The 20467-nt window shown below is 39.5% G+C and overlaps 2 protein-coding genes across 2 annotated transcripts in view; one reads left to right on the forward strand and one right to left on the reverse strand.

Annotated features, from left to right (window-relative positions):
* LOC123516429 (tetratricopeptide repeat protein 39B-like) overlaps window positions 1–15210 on the reverse strand; it is a 152846-nt gene extending 137636 nt beyond the window's left edge. The window contains exon 1 of the mRNA XM_045275699.1: window positions 15139–15210. Coding sequence (XP_045131634.1) covers window positions 15139–15165 — 27 coding nt within the window. The 5' untranslated portion in view covers window positions 15166–15210. The remainder of the gene's footprint in view (window positions 1–15138) is intronic.
* Window positions 15087–19546, forward strand: LOC123516431 (CD209 antigen-like protein D). The gene is made up of 4 exons (XM_045275704.1): window positions 15087–15240; window positions 17442–17627; window positions 17860–17920; window positions 18043–19546. The coding sequence occupies exons 1-4, from the start codon at window positions 15189–15191 to the stop codon at window positions 18209–18211; spliced, it is 468 nt and encodes a 155-aa protein (XP_045131639.1). The 5' UTR covers window positions 15087–15188; the 3' UTR covers window positions 18212–19546.
* Window positions 19547–20467: the final 921 nt, after the last annotated feature.

The raw sequence follows: 20467 nt of genomic DNA on the forward strand, positions 1-20467 counted from the left end.
CCTTTAAAGGAGAGCTTCCCGTCACAACAGCATCTTCCTTCTCTCTCGACATCTTTGGTTTTCTCCGCCGTTTTGTACCGCGTTCTTACGTCACATTCTGCCGCTTGTGACGTCACTCTGCACCTAAGTTGGATCCGCCACCTCCAATATGAAAAATCACGAGGTAATGCTGTTAGAACCCCGCTTACATGTGGGAAGCCTCCAGGGATGGCGGGGCCCGGTGGCCAAACCTGTAGTGACCTCAAGGAAACATCCCTAAGAAAAGGACAAGCGTGTGTATTAAGTCTTCGGTTGGAGAGAGAGAGAGAGAGAGAGAGAGAGAGAGAGAGAGAGAGAGAGAGAGAGAGAGAGAGAGAGAGAGAGAGAGAGAGAGATGGATGGATAATAGCTGAAAAAAGAGAAAAAAAATTGTATATAAAGGAAGGCAATAAAAAAAAACACTTATTACATCAGTGAGAGAGAGAGAGAGAGAGAGAGAGAGAGAGAGAGAGAGAGAGAGAGAGAGAGAGATGGATGGATGGATGGAAAATAACTGAAAAAGAAGAGAAAAAAAAATTGTACATAAAAGAAGGAATTAAAAAAAGAAACTTATTACCTCAGAGATATAGTGTATACATTTGGAGCTTTACGTCAGTTCAAGGCCGCCCTTCACAGTGACACGCCCAACAGAATTACGAGCATTTAGTAAAAACCCGAGTGTCCATCAGGATCACCTTAACCCGGTAAAGGGAGGCTCACGTCACACTGCTGCATTGGGTGTAGGGTGATGTACGTGCTCAGTGAGGCGGCTCAGATCCAAAAACCGAGTAACCTCTTGGAGATTATCTAATTAGTCTCATGTAAGTCGGATAATTATATAAAACTAGAGATTTCCCAACCGAGGACCTTGCCAGACCCATTACTTTGCTCTTTCATTTCAAGACAGCATGCGTCGCTAAACTTCACATTAATTCATCTAAGCTCGTGTCCCCATAAACCGAATAACCTCTCGAAGACTGAAAACCGATGCCTTTACTAGACAATGCATACATGGCTCTTTGGTTTTCAGAGGACAGCCATCAACTTTATTAATATCATCTATATCTGAGCTCGTGTAAATAAAGTTAAGGTTCAAAATTAGTATCGGTTTCGTTCAGTTTCAAATCATGGCAAAATATCATCTTTATGTTGGTATATTTCATGGTAACCAAAGAACATAATGTGCAGCATGCCTATGAAGTTGACATTTCATCATTAGTAAAGCTGCCACATTATTATGACAAAAAAAATAATAAATGAAGAACTGGAAAGTTAGATAGAGGAAATTATTATGGTCACAGATACACAGACTTGCTTTATTTGAAAGTTAAAAGTTTCAAACACCAAGCCGAGAAGAAACTATGAGGCAGAGAGGCTGCTATAGTACTCATGTTTATTACAAGTGGATAGTTCGAAGCCGCAACGAATAAGACATAACAAAAGATACGGAAAAAGGTGTATAAGAGTTGCCAAGAAAATAACAGCCGTGAAGAGAGAGAGAGAGAGAGATGGACTGGCGAGAGAAAATAATAGACTCTTATCAATATCCTTTAAATGCAGGTCAAGAGCAAGGGAAGTGGAATAAAACGGTGGAGTGTGGAGTGAATGATGTGTAAAATAAGTTCCACTGTAAAACACCAAACTTTTCTTTCGTGACAGTTTTTAGTTGATTGTGAGTCATATGATCCTAACGAGAAAACTGCTGTGGTGTTTCAGACTTACTGACTGAGTAGTGTGTGATGGAAGGTGGGGAGAAGGTGGGAGATAATGCTCGAGTGACGCCCTTTTCCTCCCCATTCCTCTCAGTGGTCACCCACAGTAAATTCACAGTAGTCTTATTTTCTTATGAAGTGAGTGTTACGTACTAAATATTAATGTCCTCCTCCTGGAAAGTCATGAGCTTCGAACATGTTCTGTTCTGGTCTATACTACAAGCGTGTCGGGTGAAAAGGAAAAATAGGAAACCTGACTACTCAGTCGTTCAAATATTGAAAATAGAAGACAATCAATGCGCATACCTCCCTCGACATCTGACGGGAATATCTGACGCATTACCTTACCAGACAAAACGCCCAGGGCCGTTTCTAGCTATAGGCGGACAAGGCGATTGCCTAGGGCCCCCAAGCCACCAGGGGGCCCCCTGGGTAGCTTGGAAAATTAAAATTTCCTAAGTCACCCAGGGGCTCCGACGAAAAATTTAAATCTAGGGCCCCCCAAACAGCATCTTGCCTAGGGTCCCCACAAAGCTAGAAACGGCCCTGATTTAAACGCCTGACGGAAATCTGGGCAAGTCACAAAGAATCCTGTACCTGCATAGTTATTAATACAGATCCATCGCAAAATTAGTACTTTGTCATTCATTCACTTATGATCAACCTTTCTGTAAAAGTTCATTTGAATCCATTAATAATCCTTAGAATTATCAAGCTGGAAGGCAGACACACATGGGAAAGTACACACCCATCTACAAATCCTGCTGCACTAAATATAGGAAAGCCAACCATCTAATTCCCTAATAAATGTTCAGTTGCCTACCACCGCTTTAAATGAATTACATTAAAAGGCATAGAACAAAATTTAAAAATCGTAGACAAAAAACTAAGCTGACGTCACACTTTAGTAAGCAATGCTGCAACATACCAGAGACAACCATAGCAATGGAAACAAGCAACAAGCTACAACGACAATAGTACATTGGCAAGTGCAGGACGTACGTTGAGTTTTGCACTGTTACACAAGTAATGCTACAGTAAGTTTACATCACGAGCTTAACAGATTTATATAACTAAAAGGGGCAGCAGATCGTCACGGCTGAGTAAGATAGCGCTGCGGTGGAGGCTGCGTGGTCATCAGTAACACAAATAAAGTGTGGACTTCCATGCTTCACATTCCGTTTGTTTAAAAAGTTCTGGGTTTTCAAGGGTGCTTCTATGACATATTAACAATAGTCATACATTATCAACTGAAGAAACTGTGACCTTTGAATATAGTCGTGGTCAGAGAGTAAAGTGTTTCTGCATGACTACTCGGTTTCGATATGCTGCCATGTCCAGACACACACACACACACACACACACACACACACACACACACACACACACACACACACAATCTGAAATAGTGTTGATATTCTCGAGAATCCAATTACTTCTTTTCCCTCCTACCCCTTTTCCCCCGCCTCTCTCTCTCTCTCTCTCTCTCTCTCTCTCTCTCTCTCTCTCTCTCTCTCTCTCTCTCTCTCTCTCTCTCTCTCTCTCTCACACACACACACACACACACACACACACACGTTTTGTACTATTCAGTGTCTATATCCAGTCTTGTTCTACTTTTCCACGCCTCATCTCTCCTCTTCATGTTTTCATTAATTAACATTTCATCTCCGTATTTCAATGCATTGCCCTTTCCAGCTTCTTTAACTCTTTCAGTGTAATGTGACATTTAATGACAAACAATGGACACGTTGATATCATTTTATTATTATCATTATTACTTTATATAGCAACTTCCTGAATAAAAGTTTCTAATCTCTTATTTCAGTGCTTATGAAGATTTTTATTGTTATTTTAGTGTAATTGGGACAGGCATCTCAGAGGATCTTTTTTCACTCTTTGTTGTTGCCTTTGGTCAGTGTTTCTCTTACATAAAAAATAATTGTTGCATGCATATAGCAATGAAAGCTACATTATTCTCTCCAAAAATTATACATAGGCGTCACCCTATGCCCTTCTCTTCATCATGTTCTGCAGTTCTTCACTGTCACCCATCAGGTCAACTGGGAGTTATCTGGAGATTAGTGTGGAATAGCTATCCAGGGAGCCTCAGGCACAGAGAGGTAGCCAGCTATGTGGTTCATCACGTTGGGGACAAATATAATCGGCTCAGCTTGGATAGTTCTGCAAGATTTTCGTGAGGTAAGTAATACTGGCTGCCTAAAAATAAATTTGTCAAAAATAAGTAAAAAGATCGAAAATAAGTATGTAATTCCCATAAGTGCATCACTTATATGAAAGATGTCACATCCTCAGGGTGTGAATGAAAAACTGCATTGCAAGCACAGCGACACTCACACCTCCAAACCTTTTGAAATCAGCTCTTCAAGACTAACTTTTTTGGGGTAGTATATCGAACTATTTTTTTTTCTCTCCTTTTCTTAATACCTTGGTATTTTATGAAAAGTGTAAGTATGTCTACAAAAAAGGAAAACAGTGATGGCTTTTAACGCATTAATATTGGTCACAACGAGTGTCCGGGTGTCGGAGAGGCAGGATAGGGGGAGCGTGAAAGAGTCAGGGAGATGAGGTATGAAAAGAAATTGCAACAGTGGCACACAGGACAAGTAATTTTACCTCTTGAGTCAATGTCGTCTTACACACATACCTATATATATACACTGCAGTGCATGAATACATAAAAACATGCATAAATGTGAGTATGTATGTCATAATATATATTGTATTACATTATCCAAGAAAGACTTTTCCGGACGCAACAAACCTTGGAAAAATTTCAAAAGCGTTTCTGCACGAGAATTAAGGTAAACCATCCCTATAGGAGCTGAATTATCAAGAGAAATATTTCTCTTGATAATTACCGTTTTCAATTTCGCCAATGAATCGAGAACTAATGTTTTGTTCTTTTCCCGGCTCTTCACGTTCACTTCGGTAATGTTAAAACGTTAAAACAGGAGAGTACCGAGCCGATATTGAACAAATTACTAGTGTTAATTCAGAATATGTATTTACACATGTAGATTAAAAGGAATGTCTCTCTCTCTCTCTCTCTCTCTCTCTCTCTCTCTCTCTCTCTCTCTCTCTCTCTCTCTCTCTCTCTCTCTCTCTCTCTCTCTCTCTCTCTCTCTATCTATATATATATATATATATATATATATATATATATATATATATATATATATATATATATATATATATATATATATATATATATATATATATATATATATATATATATATATATATATATATATATATATATATATATATTACCTGTATTACCCTGAACACACACGTTAGCAAGACGGTTTGTCCGTCATCTTTACACTCCCACTTTATTTCCTTTCCCACTATTGCCCTCAACACTTCCCTTCCCACCAACTTTTACTCTTCATAGTTTCACCCATCTTTTCTATCCCTCCCTTCAACGTTCAACTTTCAACCCTGAACACAGCCCTTTTCAACATCTCCTTTTTCCCACCATGCCAGTCAGTCCTCATGTAAGCGTAATGAGACGTGCTTGCGCATTCGACTGACGTTTTACCCCACAGATGGTCCGCAGGCAGACTACCCAGTCATCCACGCTCCGTTGCGACGCAGAACCTGAGAATTTTTTTTTTTTTTTTTTTTAGTGTGTATAAATTAGGTTAGGTTTCGCTAAATAGCGAACTTACATTGCTGCCGCGCTGGGTCACTTACGCATCTGTGTTTGATATGCTAAAAGATACTTTTCTCTTTCTCCATTTTTGTAAAGTTTCTAGATTCGTCCTCTTTCATGTTTCCCGTTATAGTGATTTCACGCCAATATTTACATCTTGCAAATGTTTGTACTTCTTGGCGTTCGAGCAGTCATGATGATTATGATTTTTTTTTTTTTTAGGTTATCCTTAAATCTTACATACAAGTAATCCGTGACTCTCCAAAACATGAAAGATCTGCTTCGAAACCTCCTCCCCCCTTCCATATAAAATGAAAAAGTAAATCTATAAGTAAGATTATATTTGTAGTCTGATCCACAGCTCGCTGCACCAGATGAGGCTTTTTGCCAGGTGGTTGGTGGGACATCACTGCCTTAATCTTCTCGTTGCATGACCTACAACGGGGCGAGAGGTTACTCAGACAGTGTGCTCCTTACTTTCTTCTGTGACACTTAGAGTTGTCTCTAGGCACCATATAATGTGCAAACTGAAGGCAAAGGCGAAACAGGTGAAACAACGAGATCATAATTGAATTATGCAGTTAGTGAGAGCCGCCCGATTCCCATGCTCCAAAAGCCTGAAGGAAGCGGACTGCAGCCACATGAGTCACTGGCCTCACACTTCACACTTTTGGGGAATCCCGGAAAATATCATTTATCTGTTAGTGAGGTAAAAATCACCCTTTCCTTCCAATATGATTTATTTTTGCTTTTTCAATAAAGTAATCTTCATAGGCGCCATAAAGGAAAGGTTGGTGATAATTTCGCTCACATGCCATGGGAACACTTCCATCTCGGCACAACAATGGGTTGCGGCGGTCGTCTCGTCACACGCTTGGTCCACAAAGCAATCATTCCTGGTATCAGCTGGGCCACCGCCAGGCTAGCAGGTTCCCTGCCAATTGTATGGTCCCGAGGACATATTTGCTGTCCCTCCTCAGGTCACGCACCCCTCGCCTACACACAGCCGCCTTCTTGAAAAGCATCCCTATCCGGAAGAGAATATTAAACTAAAGTTGAAAAGGCATTGTGTATCAATATCAGTGCATCAAATAGTGATACACGACATTTTTCTTTTTCTTATTTCGAGGACAGAGCAGAAAAAACATGTTTCCTGACAGTAATATTAGGTTCAGCAAATTAGACACTGATAAACATTAAACCTCGCAACCAAGAAAAATGGAGCTCAGTAGAGAGAGAGAGAGAAGAGAGAGAGAGAGAGAGAGAGAGAGAGAGAGAGAGAGAGAGAGAGAGAGAGAGAGAGAGAGAGAGAGAGAGAGAGAAAGTAGTAGTAGTAGTAGTAGTAGTGGTACAGGTTGGATCTCCCAAATGCGGAATTCCGTTATCCAGCAAATCCTATAACCCGGCGAGAATAATTTAAATTTTCCAGAATAATGTACTTAAGTTTGCCGTAACACCGCTATGACACGGCGGTGCATGTCTTTTTCTGCTTCTTTCTGCATGCATATTTACTTGTACAGCTAACATATATCATTAAGACAATGTTACAGTTATAAGACAGGTTGACTAAGACTATGCAGGGTGCTGCTTACTTACGAACCACCTGTAGTCCGGAATTTTCCGTAACCTGGCATGCCTTAGGATTTGATTTGGAAGGTTCAACCGATAGTAGTAGCAGTAGTAGTAGTAGTAGTAGTAGTAGTGTTGTTGTTGTTGTTGTTGTTGTTGTTGTTGTTGTTGTTGTTGTTGTTGTTGTTGTAGTTGTGTTGTTGTTGTTGTTGTTGTTGTTGTTGTTGTTGTTGTTGTTGTTGTTGTTGTTGTTGTTGTAGTAGTAGTAGTAGTAGTAGTAGTAGTAGTAGTAGTAGTAGTAGTAGTAGTAGTAGTAGTAGCAGTTGTTGTTGTTGTTGTTGTTGTTGTTGTTGTTGTTGTTGTTGTTGTAGCAGTAGTAGTAGTAGTAGTAGTAGTAGTAGTAGTAGTAGTAGTAGTAGTAGTAGTAGTAGTAGTAGTAGTAGTAGTAGTTGTTGTTGTTGTTGTTGTATCCCGTCTCAGGGTAAGATGACTCAAACAGACTCAGAAATCAAGGTGTTAGTGGTAATTTAAAATAATGAGACATAAATGGGTAAGTTTATGGATAGCTATGACCGTTAGATATGGGTAGCTAGGTAGATAGATATTATTTTGGGACTGCATGACCCCATATAGACCTGCTGGTTTTTACTGTAGCTTCCCCTATCCTTTATTGCATTTTCCTGGGAAATGACCCCGCACACCCACATCTGCCTCGATATGTAACAGTGTACAGTACTGAATAAAACATTATTTCAGTTAATATACTTCACAATCGATAAAGAAAAAATAATAGAGCAGTGACTGATAAAGAAATACGACATCCACATTCTCTATCATTATTTCTTTGCAGCACACACTCAATCATATTGTCTTCCACTCGCTTGCACGTTCTTACTTTCACAGCATTCCTTCCCTAATCCTCCCTCCATTTCTCACTCCTACTGAAACATAAGTTACTGGTGCCAACCGATCGAAGAAAGTTATTAACTATAAGAAACCTCTATATCTGGTTTATATTGGGCGAGCGAAGGCCTTTCACTCCTAACAACAAAGGCGACTCGCAAAACGCGTTAATTGTTCACTTCTGACGATAGCCCAGTTACATGAACAAAACGAAACTTATACCAGTCCAGATTCCATGTGTGAGCTTTTAAATGTGTAGAACATGTGCGTTGAACAGCTAATGACACACAGAAAAGAAATAAATAAATGATAAAAGCTGAAAGATAAAAAAAATTAGCTTGTCTGAGTCTTATAGTAGTTTATGTAGTAAAATATTGCCAGAAATGTATCCCCTACTTGACAGTTTTTCTACCGATAATTCTAACATAAGTGAAATCTACTATCTTTTTTTTTTTTTTTTCGTTTTTTGTTTTTGTTTTGTCATGGCAGCAGTCATGGGCTAGAATTACCTCTAACATGTATCACAGTCCTGCTTTCTTCCATTAACACCGTCAACACCAATTTTCTTGTCCCTCTTCCCCACCTTTATTCTCATACCTTCTTCATCCCCGCCACCTCTCTCTCTCTCTCTCTCTCTCTCTCTCTCTCTCTCTCTCTCTCTCTCTCTCAGGACAGTGTATACAATGTATCACACGGAAACAGAACACACACACACACACTTTCAGGTGGTGTGTATTCACGATCGCCTGCTGGTCACCCAGCCAGTCTTCCTCATTACGGAGTGAGCTCAGAGCTTATAGACCGATCTTCGGGTAGGACTGAGACACACCACACTCCACACACCGGGAAAGCGGATCTACAACCCGTCGAATTACATCCCTTACCTGCTTGCTGCTAGGTGAATAGAGGCTACACATTAGAGGCACATTAAGAGGCTTGCCCATTTGCCTCGCCGCTCCCGGGACTGGAACTCCCGTGGTTCGCGCGCGCGTGTGTGTGGGTGTGTGTGTGTGTGTATTTACCTAGTTGTATTTACCTAGTTGTAGTTTTACAGGGCCTGGGCTTTACGCTCGTGTGGCCCCGTCTCCATATCTACAATTATCCAATTTTTCTTTAAAGCTATGCACACTCTTTGCTGACACCACTTCCTCACTCAGACTATTCCAAGTCTCAACACATCTTTGTGTGTGTGTGTGTGTGTGTGTGTGTGTGTGTGTGTGTGTGTGTGTGTGTGTGTGTGTGTGTGTGTGTCTGTGTGTGTGTTTTATGCAATAGGGAAACTTGCCAAGGGCAACAAAATATTAAAGAAAAAAAAAGGCCCACTTGAACTGCAAGTTCCCTAAAAGATTGGAAAGGAATTAGCCAAATGCAGGGACAGATGTCTTGAAATCTCCCTCTTAAAAGAAGTCAAGTCTTAGGAAGATGGAGATACAGAGGCAGGCAGGGATTTCCAGAGATTACCAGAGAAAGGCATGAATGATTCATAATACTGGTTAACTCGTTAACTCTTGTAACAGAGAGTTAGACAGAAAAAGGATGAGAGGAAGAAGAAAGCCTTGTGGAGCAAGGCCGTTGGAGGAGAAGAGGCATGCAGTCAACAAGATCAATAGAGCAGTTAGCATGAAAATAGCGATAGAAAATAGAAAGAGATGCAACATCTCAGCGGTGAGAAAGAGGCTGAAGACAGTCAATCAGAGGAGGGGAGTTAATGAGACGAAAAGCTTTTGATTCAACCCTATCTAATAAAACTGTGTGATTGGAACCTCCCCATGAACATGCGAAAAGTACTCCATACAAGGCCCTTGTACAGAGTTAACAGTTGGAGGGACGAGAAAAAATTGGCGGAGACACCTCAGAACGCCTACTTCAAAGAAGCTGTTTTAGAATGAGATGAGATGTGAAGTTTCTTGTTAAGATTGTGAATAAAGGACTGACCGAGGATATTCAGTGTGGAAGAGGGAGACAGTTGAGTGTCACTGAAGAAGAGGGGATAGTTGTCTGGTAGTTTGTGTCGAGTTGATAGATGGAAGAATTGAGTTTTTGAGGCATTGAAAACTACTAAATTTTCTCTGCCCCAATCAGAAATATTAGAAAGATCAGAAGTCAGGCGTTCAGTGTGTGTGTGTGTGTGTGTGTGTGTGTGTGTGTGTGTGTGTGTGTGTGTGTGTGTGTGTGTGTGTGTGTGTGGACAGCTAGCCGCGTTTATAGGATTGCCGATCTCTGGAAAAAGTATACGTGTATAAGTGGGAGAATGCAAGGGAAATCGTGTGTGTGTGTGTGTGTGTGTGTGTGTGTGTGTGTGTGTGTGTGTGTGTGTGTGTGTGTGTGTGTGTGTGTGTGTGTGTGTGTGTGTGTGTGTGTGTGTGTGTGTGTTACACTGTATACACTGTCTTGAGAGAGAGAGAGAGAGAGAGAGAGAGAGAGAGAGAGAGAGAGAGAGAGAGAGAGAGAGAGAGAGAGTTAGAGAGAGAAGGGGTGTGGGAGCTTAGATGGAGGAGAGTGCACGACTGGAAGGGGTATAGAAGACGTAGTAGGAGGGAATGGGGATGGGGAGAAAGGTGTAGCTTAATTTACGTCACGACTTTTAGCCACTTACAAAAATCCTTTTAAATTCCCCCGAGTTTACATGTTGTTTTGCCTAAAAGCAAGGATAGTTAGGCTGCTTCATCAAGTAAGGAGCTGACTTTACGTATGTTTATGAGAGAAGATTCTTATAAAATTATGTAACAAGTCTTCGATACGTAGTCAAGAGTTGCCTTGTATAGGTATAGCTACAGGCTTCTACAGTCACTATACTTTCTTATGCTCTTAAGAAACCAGAAACATAATGAAGAAACACGATATATAATTGGAAATGTTGATAAGTATAGACTCGTGTAAAATGTTTGTGAGAAAGTCTGGTAGTGGACTTGTAAAATAAGAATATTTTACAAAACTAAGATGAGTAATAGACTTACTAGATTTTAATGTAACGGCTGGATCACATACCAATGTGCTACAGGTGATATATAGAACATAAGAAAATAAGGGAACCTGCAAGAAGCTGTCAGACCTATACGTGGTAATCCCTGGACAAATATATAGCTACGTACTTCCATCTATAATAATGAATTTACCCTCAAACAATTCTACAAACAAGTCTACAACCAGTGGCCTCTTAAAATAAAAGCTAGAGTCGCAGTTGGCGCTGACGAACGTGCTTGAGGGTGTAATCAGGCAACGTGTTGTCTTACCTGCAGGCGTGGGAAGGAATCAGGTGCGCTTTACAGATTAACGCTTCACTCCTCAGACACACGCCCGTCAACACAAGGCCACAACATTCTCCTCTCCTCCCACAAATCCTTCCTAGCCTTTTTTTACAACTCCAACTCAATCATTATCTCTCCTCCTAACCTTCTGTTGTTTATTTTTTTAAGTGACTCTCTAGACTCTCTCTCTCTCTCTCTCTCTCTCTCTCTCTCTCTCTGCCTGAAAAGCTATGCTTAAAATAGGCTAGCTAGTTTGCACAATGCATATTATAATATGTACATTATATATTTTTAAAAACTAGTGATGAATAAATGTTTCAAAATGTTTCTCTCTCTCTCTCTCTCTCTCTCTCTCTCTCTCTCTCTCTCTCTCTCTCTCTCTCTCAAGGAACCTATTCAACACACAAATAAATAAAAATATATATATATATATATATATATATATATATATATATATATATATATATATATATATATATATATATATATATATATATAATGCGCCAGTGTACTCTTTCGTGTTATTCACCTTTCCGAGAGAGAGAGAGAGAGAGAGAGAGAGAGAGAGAGAGAGAGAGAGAGAGAGAGAGAGAGAGAGAGAGAGAGAGAGAGAGAGAGAGAGAGAGAGAGAGAGAGAGAGAGAGAGAGAGAGAGAGAGAGAGAGAGAGAGAGAGAGCAGTAATGAGGGATTTGAGCCAACAAAAGAAAGCCAACACCTATAACGAAGTGGAAGAAGAAAAGGAGATGGAAAAAAAAAAAACGGCGGTAGAACAAGGATAGAAAGCAACGCACTGCAAGATGAAGGCTGAAGGCGTGGGAAGTACCATGTGTGATTCTAGGTACGGGAGCCTGAAGGTAACCTACAGGGGTTGGAATGGAAGAACAAGTAAAGAAAGGAGAGGAGTGAGGGAGGGATGCATGACGCGAGATTGTGTACATGATATTTGATAAACTATTTACAGGAATATGCAAGAGATAATGACGTGTGTGTGTGTGTGTGTGTGTGTGTGTGTGTGTGTGTGTGTCGCCATGGGAAATCTGACTACATGTGCATTAATCCTCACACACACACACACACACACACACACACATCTCCGGGTGGAGATATTTGGGTGTGTTTCCTTTCACGTGTAGCCCCTGTTCACCTAGCAGTGAGTAGGTACGGGATGTAAATCGAGGAGTTGTGACCTTGTTGTCCCGGTGTGTGGTGTGTGCCTGGTCTCAGACCTATCCCAAGATCGGAAATAATGAGCTCTGAGCTCGTTCCGTAGGGTAACGTCTGGCTGTCTCGTCAGAGACTGCAGCATTCCCCGGCCGGGTGGAGATATTTGGGTGTCTCCTTTCACGTGTAGCCCTGTTCACCTAGCAGTGAGTAGGTACGGGATGTAAATCGAGGAGTTGTGACCTTGTTGTCCCGGTGTGTGGTGTGTGCCTGGTCTCAGACCTATCCCAAGATCGGAAATAATGAGCTCTGAGCTCGTTCCGTAGGGTAACGTCTGGCTGTCTCGTCAGAGACTGCAGCAGATCAAACAGTGAATTACACACACTCACACTTTGGAAAATTGGAAAGGATACAGAAGATTGCTACAAAGATGGTGCCGGAATCAAAGGACCTCACATATGAAGAGAGACTGAAGGAAATGGGACTGCCAATCATACAAGATAGAAGAGAACACGGGAACCTAATAACAATGTATAAGATAGTAAATTATATTAAAAAGATAGACAAAGACGGACGAAGATGGAAGGACAAGAGGACATGAAAAGACGATCAGGATGAGGCAGTTAGTGTAGGATATTGGAAAATACAGTTTTCCACACAGAACGGTGGAAAAATGGATTGCATTGAAAAATGGAATTGTCACAGCACATAGTGTGCATAACTTTAAAGAAAAACTAGATAAATGGAGATATGGAGACAGAATACTAAGGGCCGTACCAAGAATCGTGAAGGCCAAGGCACGGACCTTCCCTTCGACCAGCAAGGCAAAGCCTTCGCCCTTACTTTCAATCCGTACCAAAAGTCGCCGCGAGAGGTCAGCCGCTAGCATGAGTTGGTAACAGTTGTTTCGGTATTGGTATACTGTAATCCGGATTTGAGCTCCACGAATGACAACAAAACCACAGTGCAGTGTTGCCAGATTGGGCGAAAAGTAGCGGATTGGGCTACTTTTGAAGGGTATATGCTACTCAAATTCATAATCCGCTACTTGTGATTTTTTGGGCTACTCTTTGATATGTTTGGGCTGCTTGATGACACTATTAGGCTACTTTTGTAATTTGTCTACATTTAACAATAATGATGATGGCAATAACAAAATGTAAAAGTAAAAAATAATAACAATAGTAGTAATAATAACAGAGACATTTAGAAACCTGGCTTGCCACACACTTAAATAATTTTTCTTCTTTTCAAGTTTTGTATATGTATGTTCTGAATGTTTATTGTGTTGCTCATTTTCACTATGTATTTATAACAGGTTTATTCAACAACTTTATAGACTGCAGTGTTTTCATAATTTCCAGAATTCTTAACTTTTTTTTTCTGTATCCTTCCATTATCCCTAAAGTGGTAATTTATCATTTGTTTGGAAATCACTGTCTTACAAAATCCATATCAAGAAGCAGTGGTAGTTCATTACAAGAGTTGAGAAATTTGTATTCTTTGGGATCTGCTAGACCACAATTTGTATGCATATCATTAAAAATTCCATAGTTAACACATTAGTATAGTCAATCATGAATTACATTAATCATGGCCTGAAATGGTTTGGATACAGGACTATACATCTTGAGAACTACAATACTGTCAGTATACCTATACTTAAATCCTTGCACATCACACCCAACTCAGTGAAAAGTTATCTGTTGACTTAGCTTTAACATTATTGCACTCAATGTTTATGTCACTCACTGTCTTTGTTGAGAGAGAGAGAGAGAGAGAGAGAGAGAGAGAGAGAGAGAGAGAGAGAGAGAGAGAGAGAGTTTGATAAGAAGTCCTGGGTTAGTGTGAAGTGGGTGCTTGTGAAATTCTCTGTCTACATCCCTACATACATCTTTGTGGTTTTGTTTTAAACCTGCTTATACAGGCTAGTATTTACCTTGTGACTGGCTTTTCTTTGCATACTTTGACAGCCTTCTGTCTGTTGGCAGTTCACCTGTCACTTCCTATTCTCCATTAACCCATGCACATATTTGGTCTTTAATAGGCTTGGATGATGAGCTCACTAAAGAAAATATTTATTACCATGAAATAAACAGTGTAACTTTCCTGACAAACGAAAACAAGCTTCATAAAACAGCTAGGTGGCGAGCTTTCTGGATCCACTGCGTTCTTCCACCTCGCGATTTTAAGGCGATCCTTCACTATTATAAAAAGAATAGTAACTTACGTGGAAACATAACTATCGGTTTTCCGAGATTGAAAATATTTCTTGATGTTGATTTTAGTTCATACTATTCGTTGGTCACTCCAGCTTACGAAAATTATAAAATATTTCTTCGAAGGTCATGTGGAAGACACGGGGGCACCCATGCCTTCCCTTCGACCTTCCCTCTGCTCTTCGTTCCAATAATGACAACGACTCTTGGTACCACATTACCTTCCCTTCTACCCTCGACCTTAAATCTTCGTGACTCTTGGTACGGGCCTAAGAGCCCCGCTCGAACCCTGTACAATACAACTAGGTAAATACACACACACACATGGATATATAAAAAACTTATGTACAAAGATGGTAATAATGGGGGAGGAAAGAACTATGTCCACTAGGAGAAGGAGGAAACAAAAATAATACCATTCTGTCAATTCTGAATATATCAGAGAAGAGAAGGAGAAAAGGAGAGGGGAAACAGTAGAGGCCATCAGGTTGAAAACCACTGAACTAAGAGGAGGAGGAATCGTGGAAACAAAGATAAGACCATTCTGTGTATTCTGAATACACCAAAGAGAGGAAGAACAGATGGGAGAGATAGGGGGAGAGGAGGCAGTACACAAATGATAACACACCTTGGTATATCTTTGCTGGACCTGCATTGCTTATCCACATTCTGCCTGCCATGATGCTGCGATTGTTGCTCCTCACGCTCTCCACAACCGTCCTGGCTGCTGGTAAGAAGAGAACATCTTTAATTAACTCTTTAACTACTTTGATTTTTTGAGTGAAATAAGATGCTGTGCTACAAATTTAAAGAACAGTTTTAAAAGCCCACAGAAAGCAAAAGATAATAAAATACTTCAAAGCTTCTGTGACATTTTAGCTCCAAAATGTCAATAGTTTCTGAAGTGAAGTAACAAAGTTATGGCAGTCAAAGGATCAAAATACCAACAGTCTAAGTCTTAAGTGCTGATCTTAATGCTCAAAGTACAGCACAAATCATGTGCAACCAATAATACAGAATAAAGATTGTTAATATCAACGTGGACATGCATCATTGTGAGTACAGTGCGAAGAAGGGCTATGGAAGGAAGGCCTCAAGTACTGCTGACTAAACTGTAACTTGGTATAAGCGTAAATGAAGAAAATGCAAAATTGTGTGTGTATTTACCTAGTTGTGGTTTTACAGGGCCTGGGCTTTACGCTCGTGTGGCCCTTTCTCCATATCTACACTTATCCAATTTTTCTTTAAAACTATGCACACTCTTTGCTGACACCACTTCTTCACTCAAACTGTTCCAAGTCTCAACACATCTTTGTGGGAAACTATATCTTTTAACATCTCTCAGACATCTTCCCTTCCTCAGTTTTCTACTATGCGATTTTGTGCTTCGAAAGTCATATTCTTCTCTCAGGATCTGTTTCTCATTATTCACTGGATCCATTCCATTGATCAATTTATAAACTTGTATCAGATCCCCTCTCTTCCCTCTCTGTTCCAGGGTTGGTAGATCCATAGCCTTTAATCTCTCCTCATATGTCATCCCTTCAAATTCTGGAACCATTCTTGTAGCCATTTTTTGCAGTCTCTCCAACTTCCTTATGTGTTTCTTTTTATGGGGGGGTCCACACAACTCCTGTATATTCCAATCTGAGTCTTATTATAGTACTTATCAATTTCTTCATCCTTATTTCTTTGTCCATGTAGTGAAATGCTAAACCAATATTCCTTAGCAAATTATATCTCTCTGAAAATTCTATCAATATGGCTTACTGGTTGATTGTTTTCTTCCATCATCACTCCCAAGTCCTTTTCCTTTTTTTACTTTCTCCAGTTTTACTCCATCCCATCTTATAGATTCCCACTGGTCGTCTTTCACTCTTCCATTTCCATGACATGGCTTTTGTCCACATTGAATTCCATCTCCCACCTTTTACTCCATTTCCAGATCTTATTTAGGTCTTCCTGCAGTATTTCACAATCCTCTTTTTGCTTTATAACTCTGCACAGTTTTGCATCGTCTGCAAACAGATTCATGTAGCTGTTACCTCCCTCTGGCATGTTGTTTATATATATGAGAAAAGTATTGGCACCAATACTGACCCCTGTGGCACTCCGCTTTCTACTGCTCTCCACTCGGACTTCATATCTTTAACTACTGGCCTTATTTGTCTCCCCCCTCAAATAATTTTCCATCTAACTCAATGTGCTTCCTTTTAAGCCACCCTTCTCCTCTAACTTCCACAGTAATCTTGCATGTGGCACTTTATCAAATGCCTTTTTTAAATCCGAATAAATACAGTCAACCCATCCCTCTCTCTCTCTTGTACTCTATCAACTATTCTAGAGTAGAAACTCAGTAAATTTGTTACACACAACCGACCTTTTTTAAAACCAAATTGACTATTTGATAATAATTTGTTATGTTTGTGTGTGTGTGTGTGTGTGTGTGTGTGTGTGTGTGTGTGTTTGTGTGTGTACATGTGTAGTCATGTTTTTTTTACTATATATTTTATTTTTCAATTGAGGACTTTACAATGTTGACAAAAAGAAGAATTTATCAGGTTTTGCAATAGTCATCTAGTCGTCCATAAACTCCACAAGCCACTCTCCACTCTCCTTTCTCTTACACAATGTGATCTGGTTGAAAAAGGAAATTATTAAATTTTCACACACTTTAGCCCTCAAGCTGGAAGTGAAAGACATTTTAAAGCTAAATTTAACACAACCAAGTAATGTCCTAACCTCCTTTTAAATGCAGTGTAGTATACAATTTTAAATTGAAGTACATACACCAAATTGAACATGATTTATATAGTGCCAATTCATTATGTCTGCCAGTTGCTGTATTCACCTAGCTTATAATAATACTGCCTTAAAACACAAATCACTTGCCTCCTTTGTTATTACTATTCCCTTCATTCATTCCTTAAGGTCTGAATTGTTCCCGCCCATTCAATGATATTGGAGGGCGGTGCATCTTTATCGACCCCTGGGAGTTGGGCACCATGTCACAAATCCGGGATTTCTGCAAAGCCTATGGCGGAGACCTCATCTGGTTTGACAACGACACAGATTGTGACTTCTACCGAGATCTTCTGACACACATCCATGAGAATAGTAAGCAACTTGGCAGGCATCTTGTCAATTTCTTTTTCAATGCTAGCACATACCAATAAAGGGTCAGCAACACCAAAGCAATGCTTATTTTACTGAAGACAGAAATATCACTGGGATTATTAAAACATGATCAAATTGAAAAAAAATATATCATCTAACTTATTATTGAACTTTTCTCATGGTGTACTCACATTCCTAAGCAAGACTCTTAAGTTTACTCCTTTTGCTACAGGCCTCAATGAGAGGGACTACTGGATGGGGATCACAGATGAGGGGCATAATGAAGTTTGGAAGTATGTATTCATATACCTTCTTACATTTGTCCAACAGTATTCCAATAAAGTAGCCTACTCATCTCATAATTTATAGTTTTAATTTGAGTAAAATTACCTAGTTTAAATATTATCATTTACAGATACTTGAGAAATAATCAGGTGGTGCGTGATGGTCCCCCATACTGGGACACAGGCTTTCCTACTACCTCAACTACAGAGAACTGTGCCATCCTCGCAATGACAAGAGGCTACTACTGGGAAGAGGTCGCATGTGATTCCACATACTCAACTATCTGTCGTAAAACCTAGGTCTGGTAATGTTCGCCTCTACAAGGCATCACATTCCCATGGCCATGCAATACACAGCTGCTTTTCATTCATAGTCAGTACATGTAGCAAAAACTTCCATACTGTTACAAAAATAAAGAAGAAAAATGTTACATAAGGTAAATTATGTAGTTCATAGTATCAACTTTATACATATAACAATATGAGTGTGTGATTCACCTATGGTCATCTGCTGGTTACCCAGCCAGCAGGTCCCCAAAGGAAAGAGTTCAGAGCAATACTGACCAGTCTTCAAGTAGGGCTGAGACTACTCACACACCACACACCAGAACAGTGAAGCCCAAACCCTTCATGTTACATCTCCTGCCTATTTGCTGTTAGATGAACAGCGGCTACACATAAAGGGCTCACACACTTGCTTCTCTGTGTCTAGGACTCAAACATGTGTGTATGTGTGTAAGTGTGTCTCACTTTCCTTATCAGCTTTTACGAGTTGAAATACTCTCAGCCAGGTTATAAAGGAAAGAGTATCAGAGCTGGTGGTGTCCCTCACAATCCCTATAAGTAAGAAGTTATTTAATGAAAATGAGCACTACTATGACAAAGCCACAATCATAATGATAGGATTCACCAACAACTTAATGTTGTTGGTGATGTTACATACATGTACTATCTACTTTTACTAATACTCTAAATCTAAGTGTAGTGACCAGTGCTAAAAAAGGCTAAGAACTATTTTGAGACCTAACAATCATTTTGGTTATGTCTAAGGCACTACACATTCCTCCTTCTCATAGGTACAGTCCAAAGCTTCTAGTAATCAAAAATTTGTACAAACTTCATATCAAGTTCTCATTACTTTGAAAATGTTCCAAAGAAATACATGACAATATATTTCATGTAATGAAACACCAAGAAAAGAAAAGCAGCTAGGAATCTAACTTATGACATAACACCAATCCAGCCATAATAATCACCAAGGATTAAATGGAGTTTCATCAGCTTGAATGTATATCTATTTATTAGATCAATAGTTTAACAATAGTCAGGTGATGTCACTCAGTGCTGGCTGGAAAATATATTAAAAGTTGCAAACAACCTTTGTACAATAAATTTACTACATTACAGGTTTACTATAAAAGGAAAACAGAAAAATTAAGGACTACATTAACATTTTTATAAATCTCAACTTAACATATCAGTTCATATGTATATGGGTACAGTATGTAGCTGTACATGCAGCACCTAAGGATAAAAATTCACCAAAAAGTATAGTCCACTACAAAATACATGACCAGAATAACAAACAATAAACATGCAAAATATTTCACAACACAACAAAGATTTTCAGACATATGAAAGCATCATTCAGTTTGCCATAGTTTCTTGGGCAATCATAAAAGTAACAAAAGAAAGGATGAGAAAAGATGAAAAGGAAACAGACGGTTACAAAATCAATCTGACATATATAAGACTTCATCAATAAAGATTTTTCAGTGAAGTGGCACAAAGCACATGATACAAAGTTCCCTCTTTATGTAATTTCAACATCTTTATGATGATGTGTATTATATTGCACATTCATAGGGAACCAAAATTCTTCTTTATTTAGTATGTATATTTAAAATGTAACTTTTGATAGTGTTACATCAAAATATACAAGATGCTCATCCATGAATTCAGCCAAAGGCCTGTTAGATACAGTTTCCAGATTCTCAAAAAGTTCTTTTCCTGATCTTTTATAATTGAGAAATAACCTAAAATACTGCTATAAGAGTAAGAAAATAATGTATGAAAACACAAGAAGTATACATCAAAGAAAAAAATTATACAAATAGTTAATACATAACATTTGGACTTATCTACAAACTCACTTGATAATATCTCCAATACTTGCATAATAGCTTGTCTCTTCTAGCCATGATGTCACCCATAATGCTGGCTTTGGTGTTGCCTCTCATGACTACCAAACCAGCCCAGTTCCTTGCATTTCACAAGACAATGCACACCTTGTTTATGAGCATGACAAAGAATGGTTGTAGATGATGTTGCACAGTATTAGTACAAGGACTAAAACCTCATTAATGAATTGTAATATTAAGTGAATGAAAGAGGGCGGGAAGATGGGGCACAAGTAATGCTGCTTGGATGGATCATGCACATGGATGGTTTGAATCGTGGGTAAGCACTCACTCACTCGGTCAATTTGTGTTTCAGCCTCACGTAAGTCGTGGGATACTGTTCTGGGCAGTGGTGAGTTCCAGATAGTGGCATTCT

This window comes from Portunus trituberculatus, chromosome 41, assembly GCF_017591435.1.
Source record: "Portunus trituberculatus isolate SZX2019 chromosome 41, ASM1759143v1, whole genome shotgun sequence".
NCBI lineage: Eukaryota > Metazoa > Arthropoda > Malacostraca > Decapoda > Portunidae > Portunus > Portunus trituberculatus.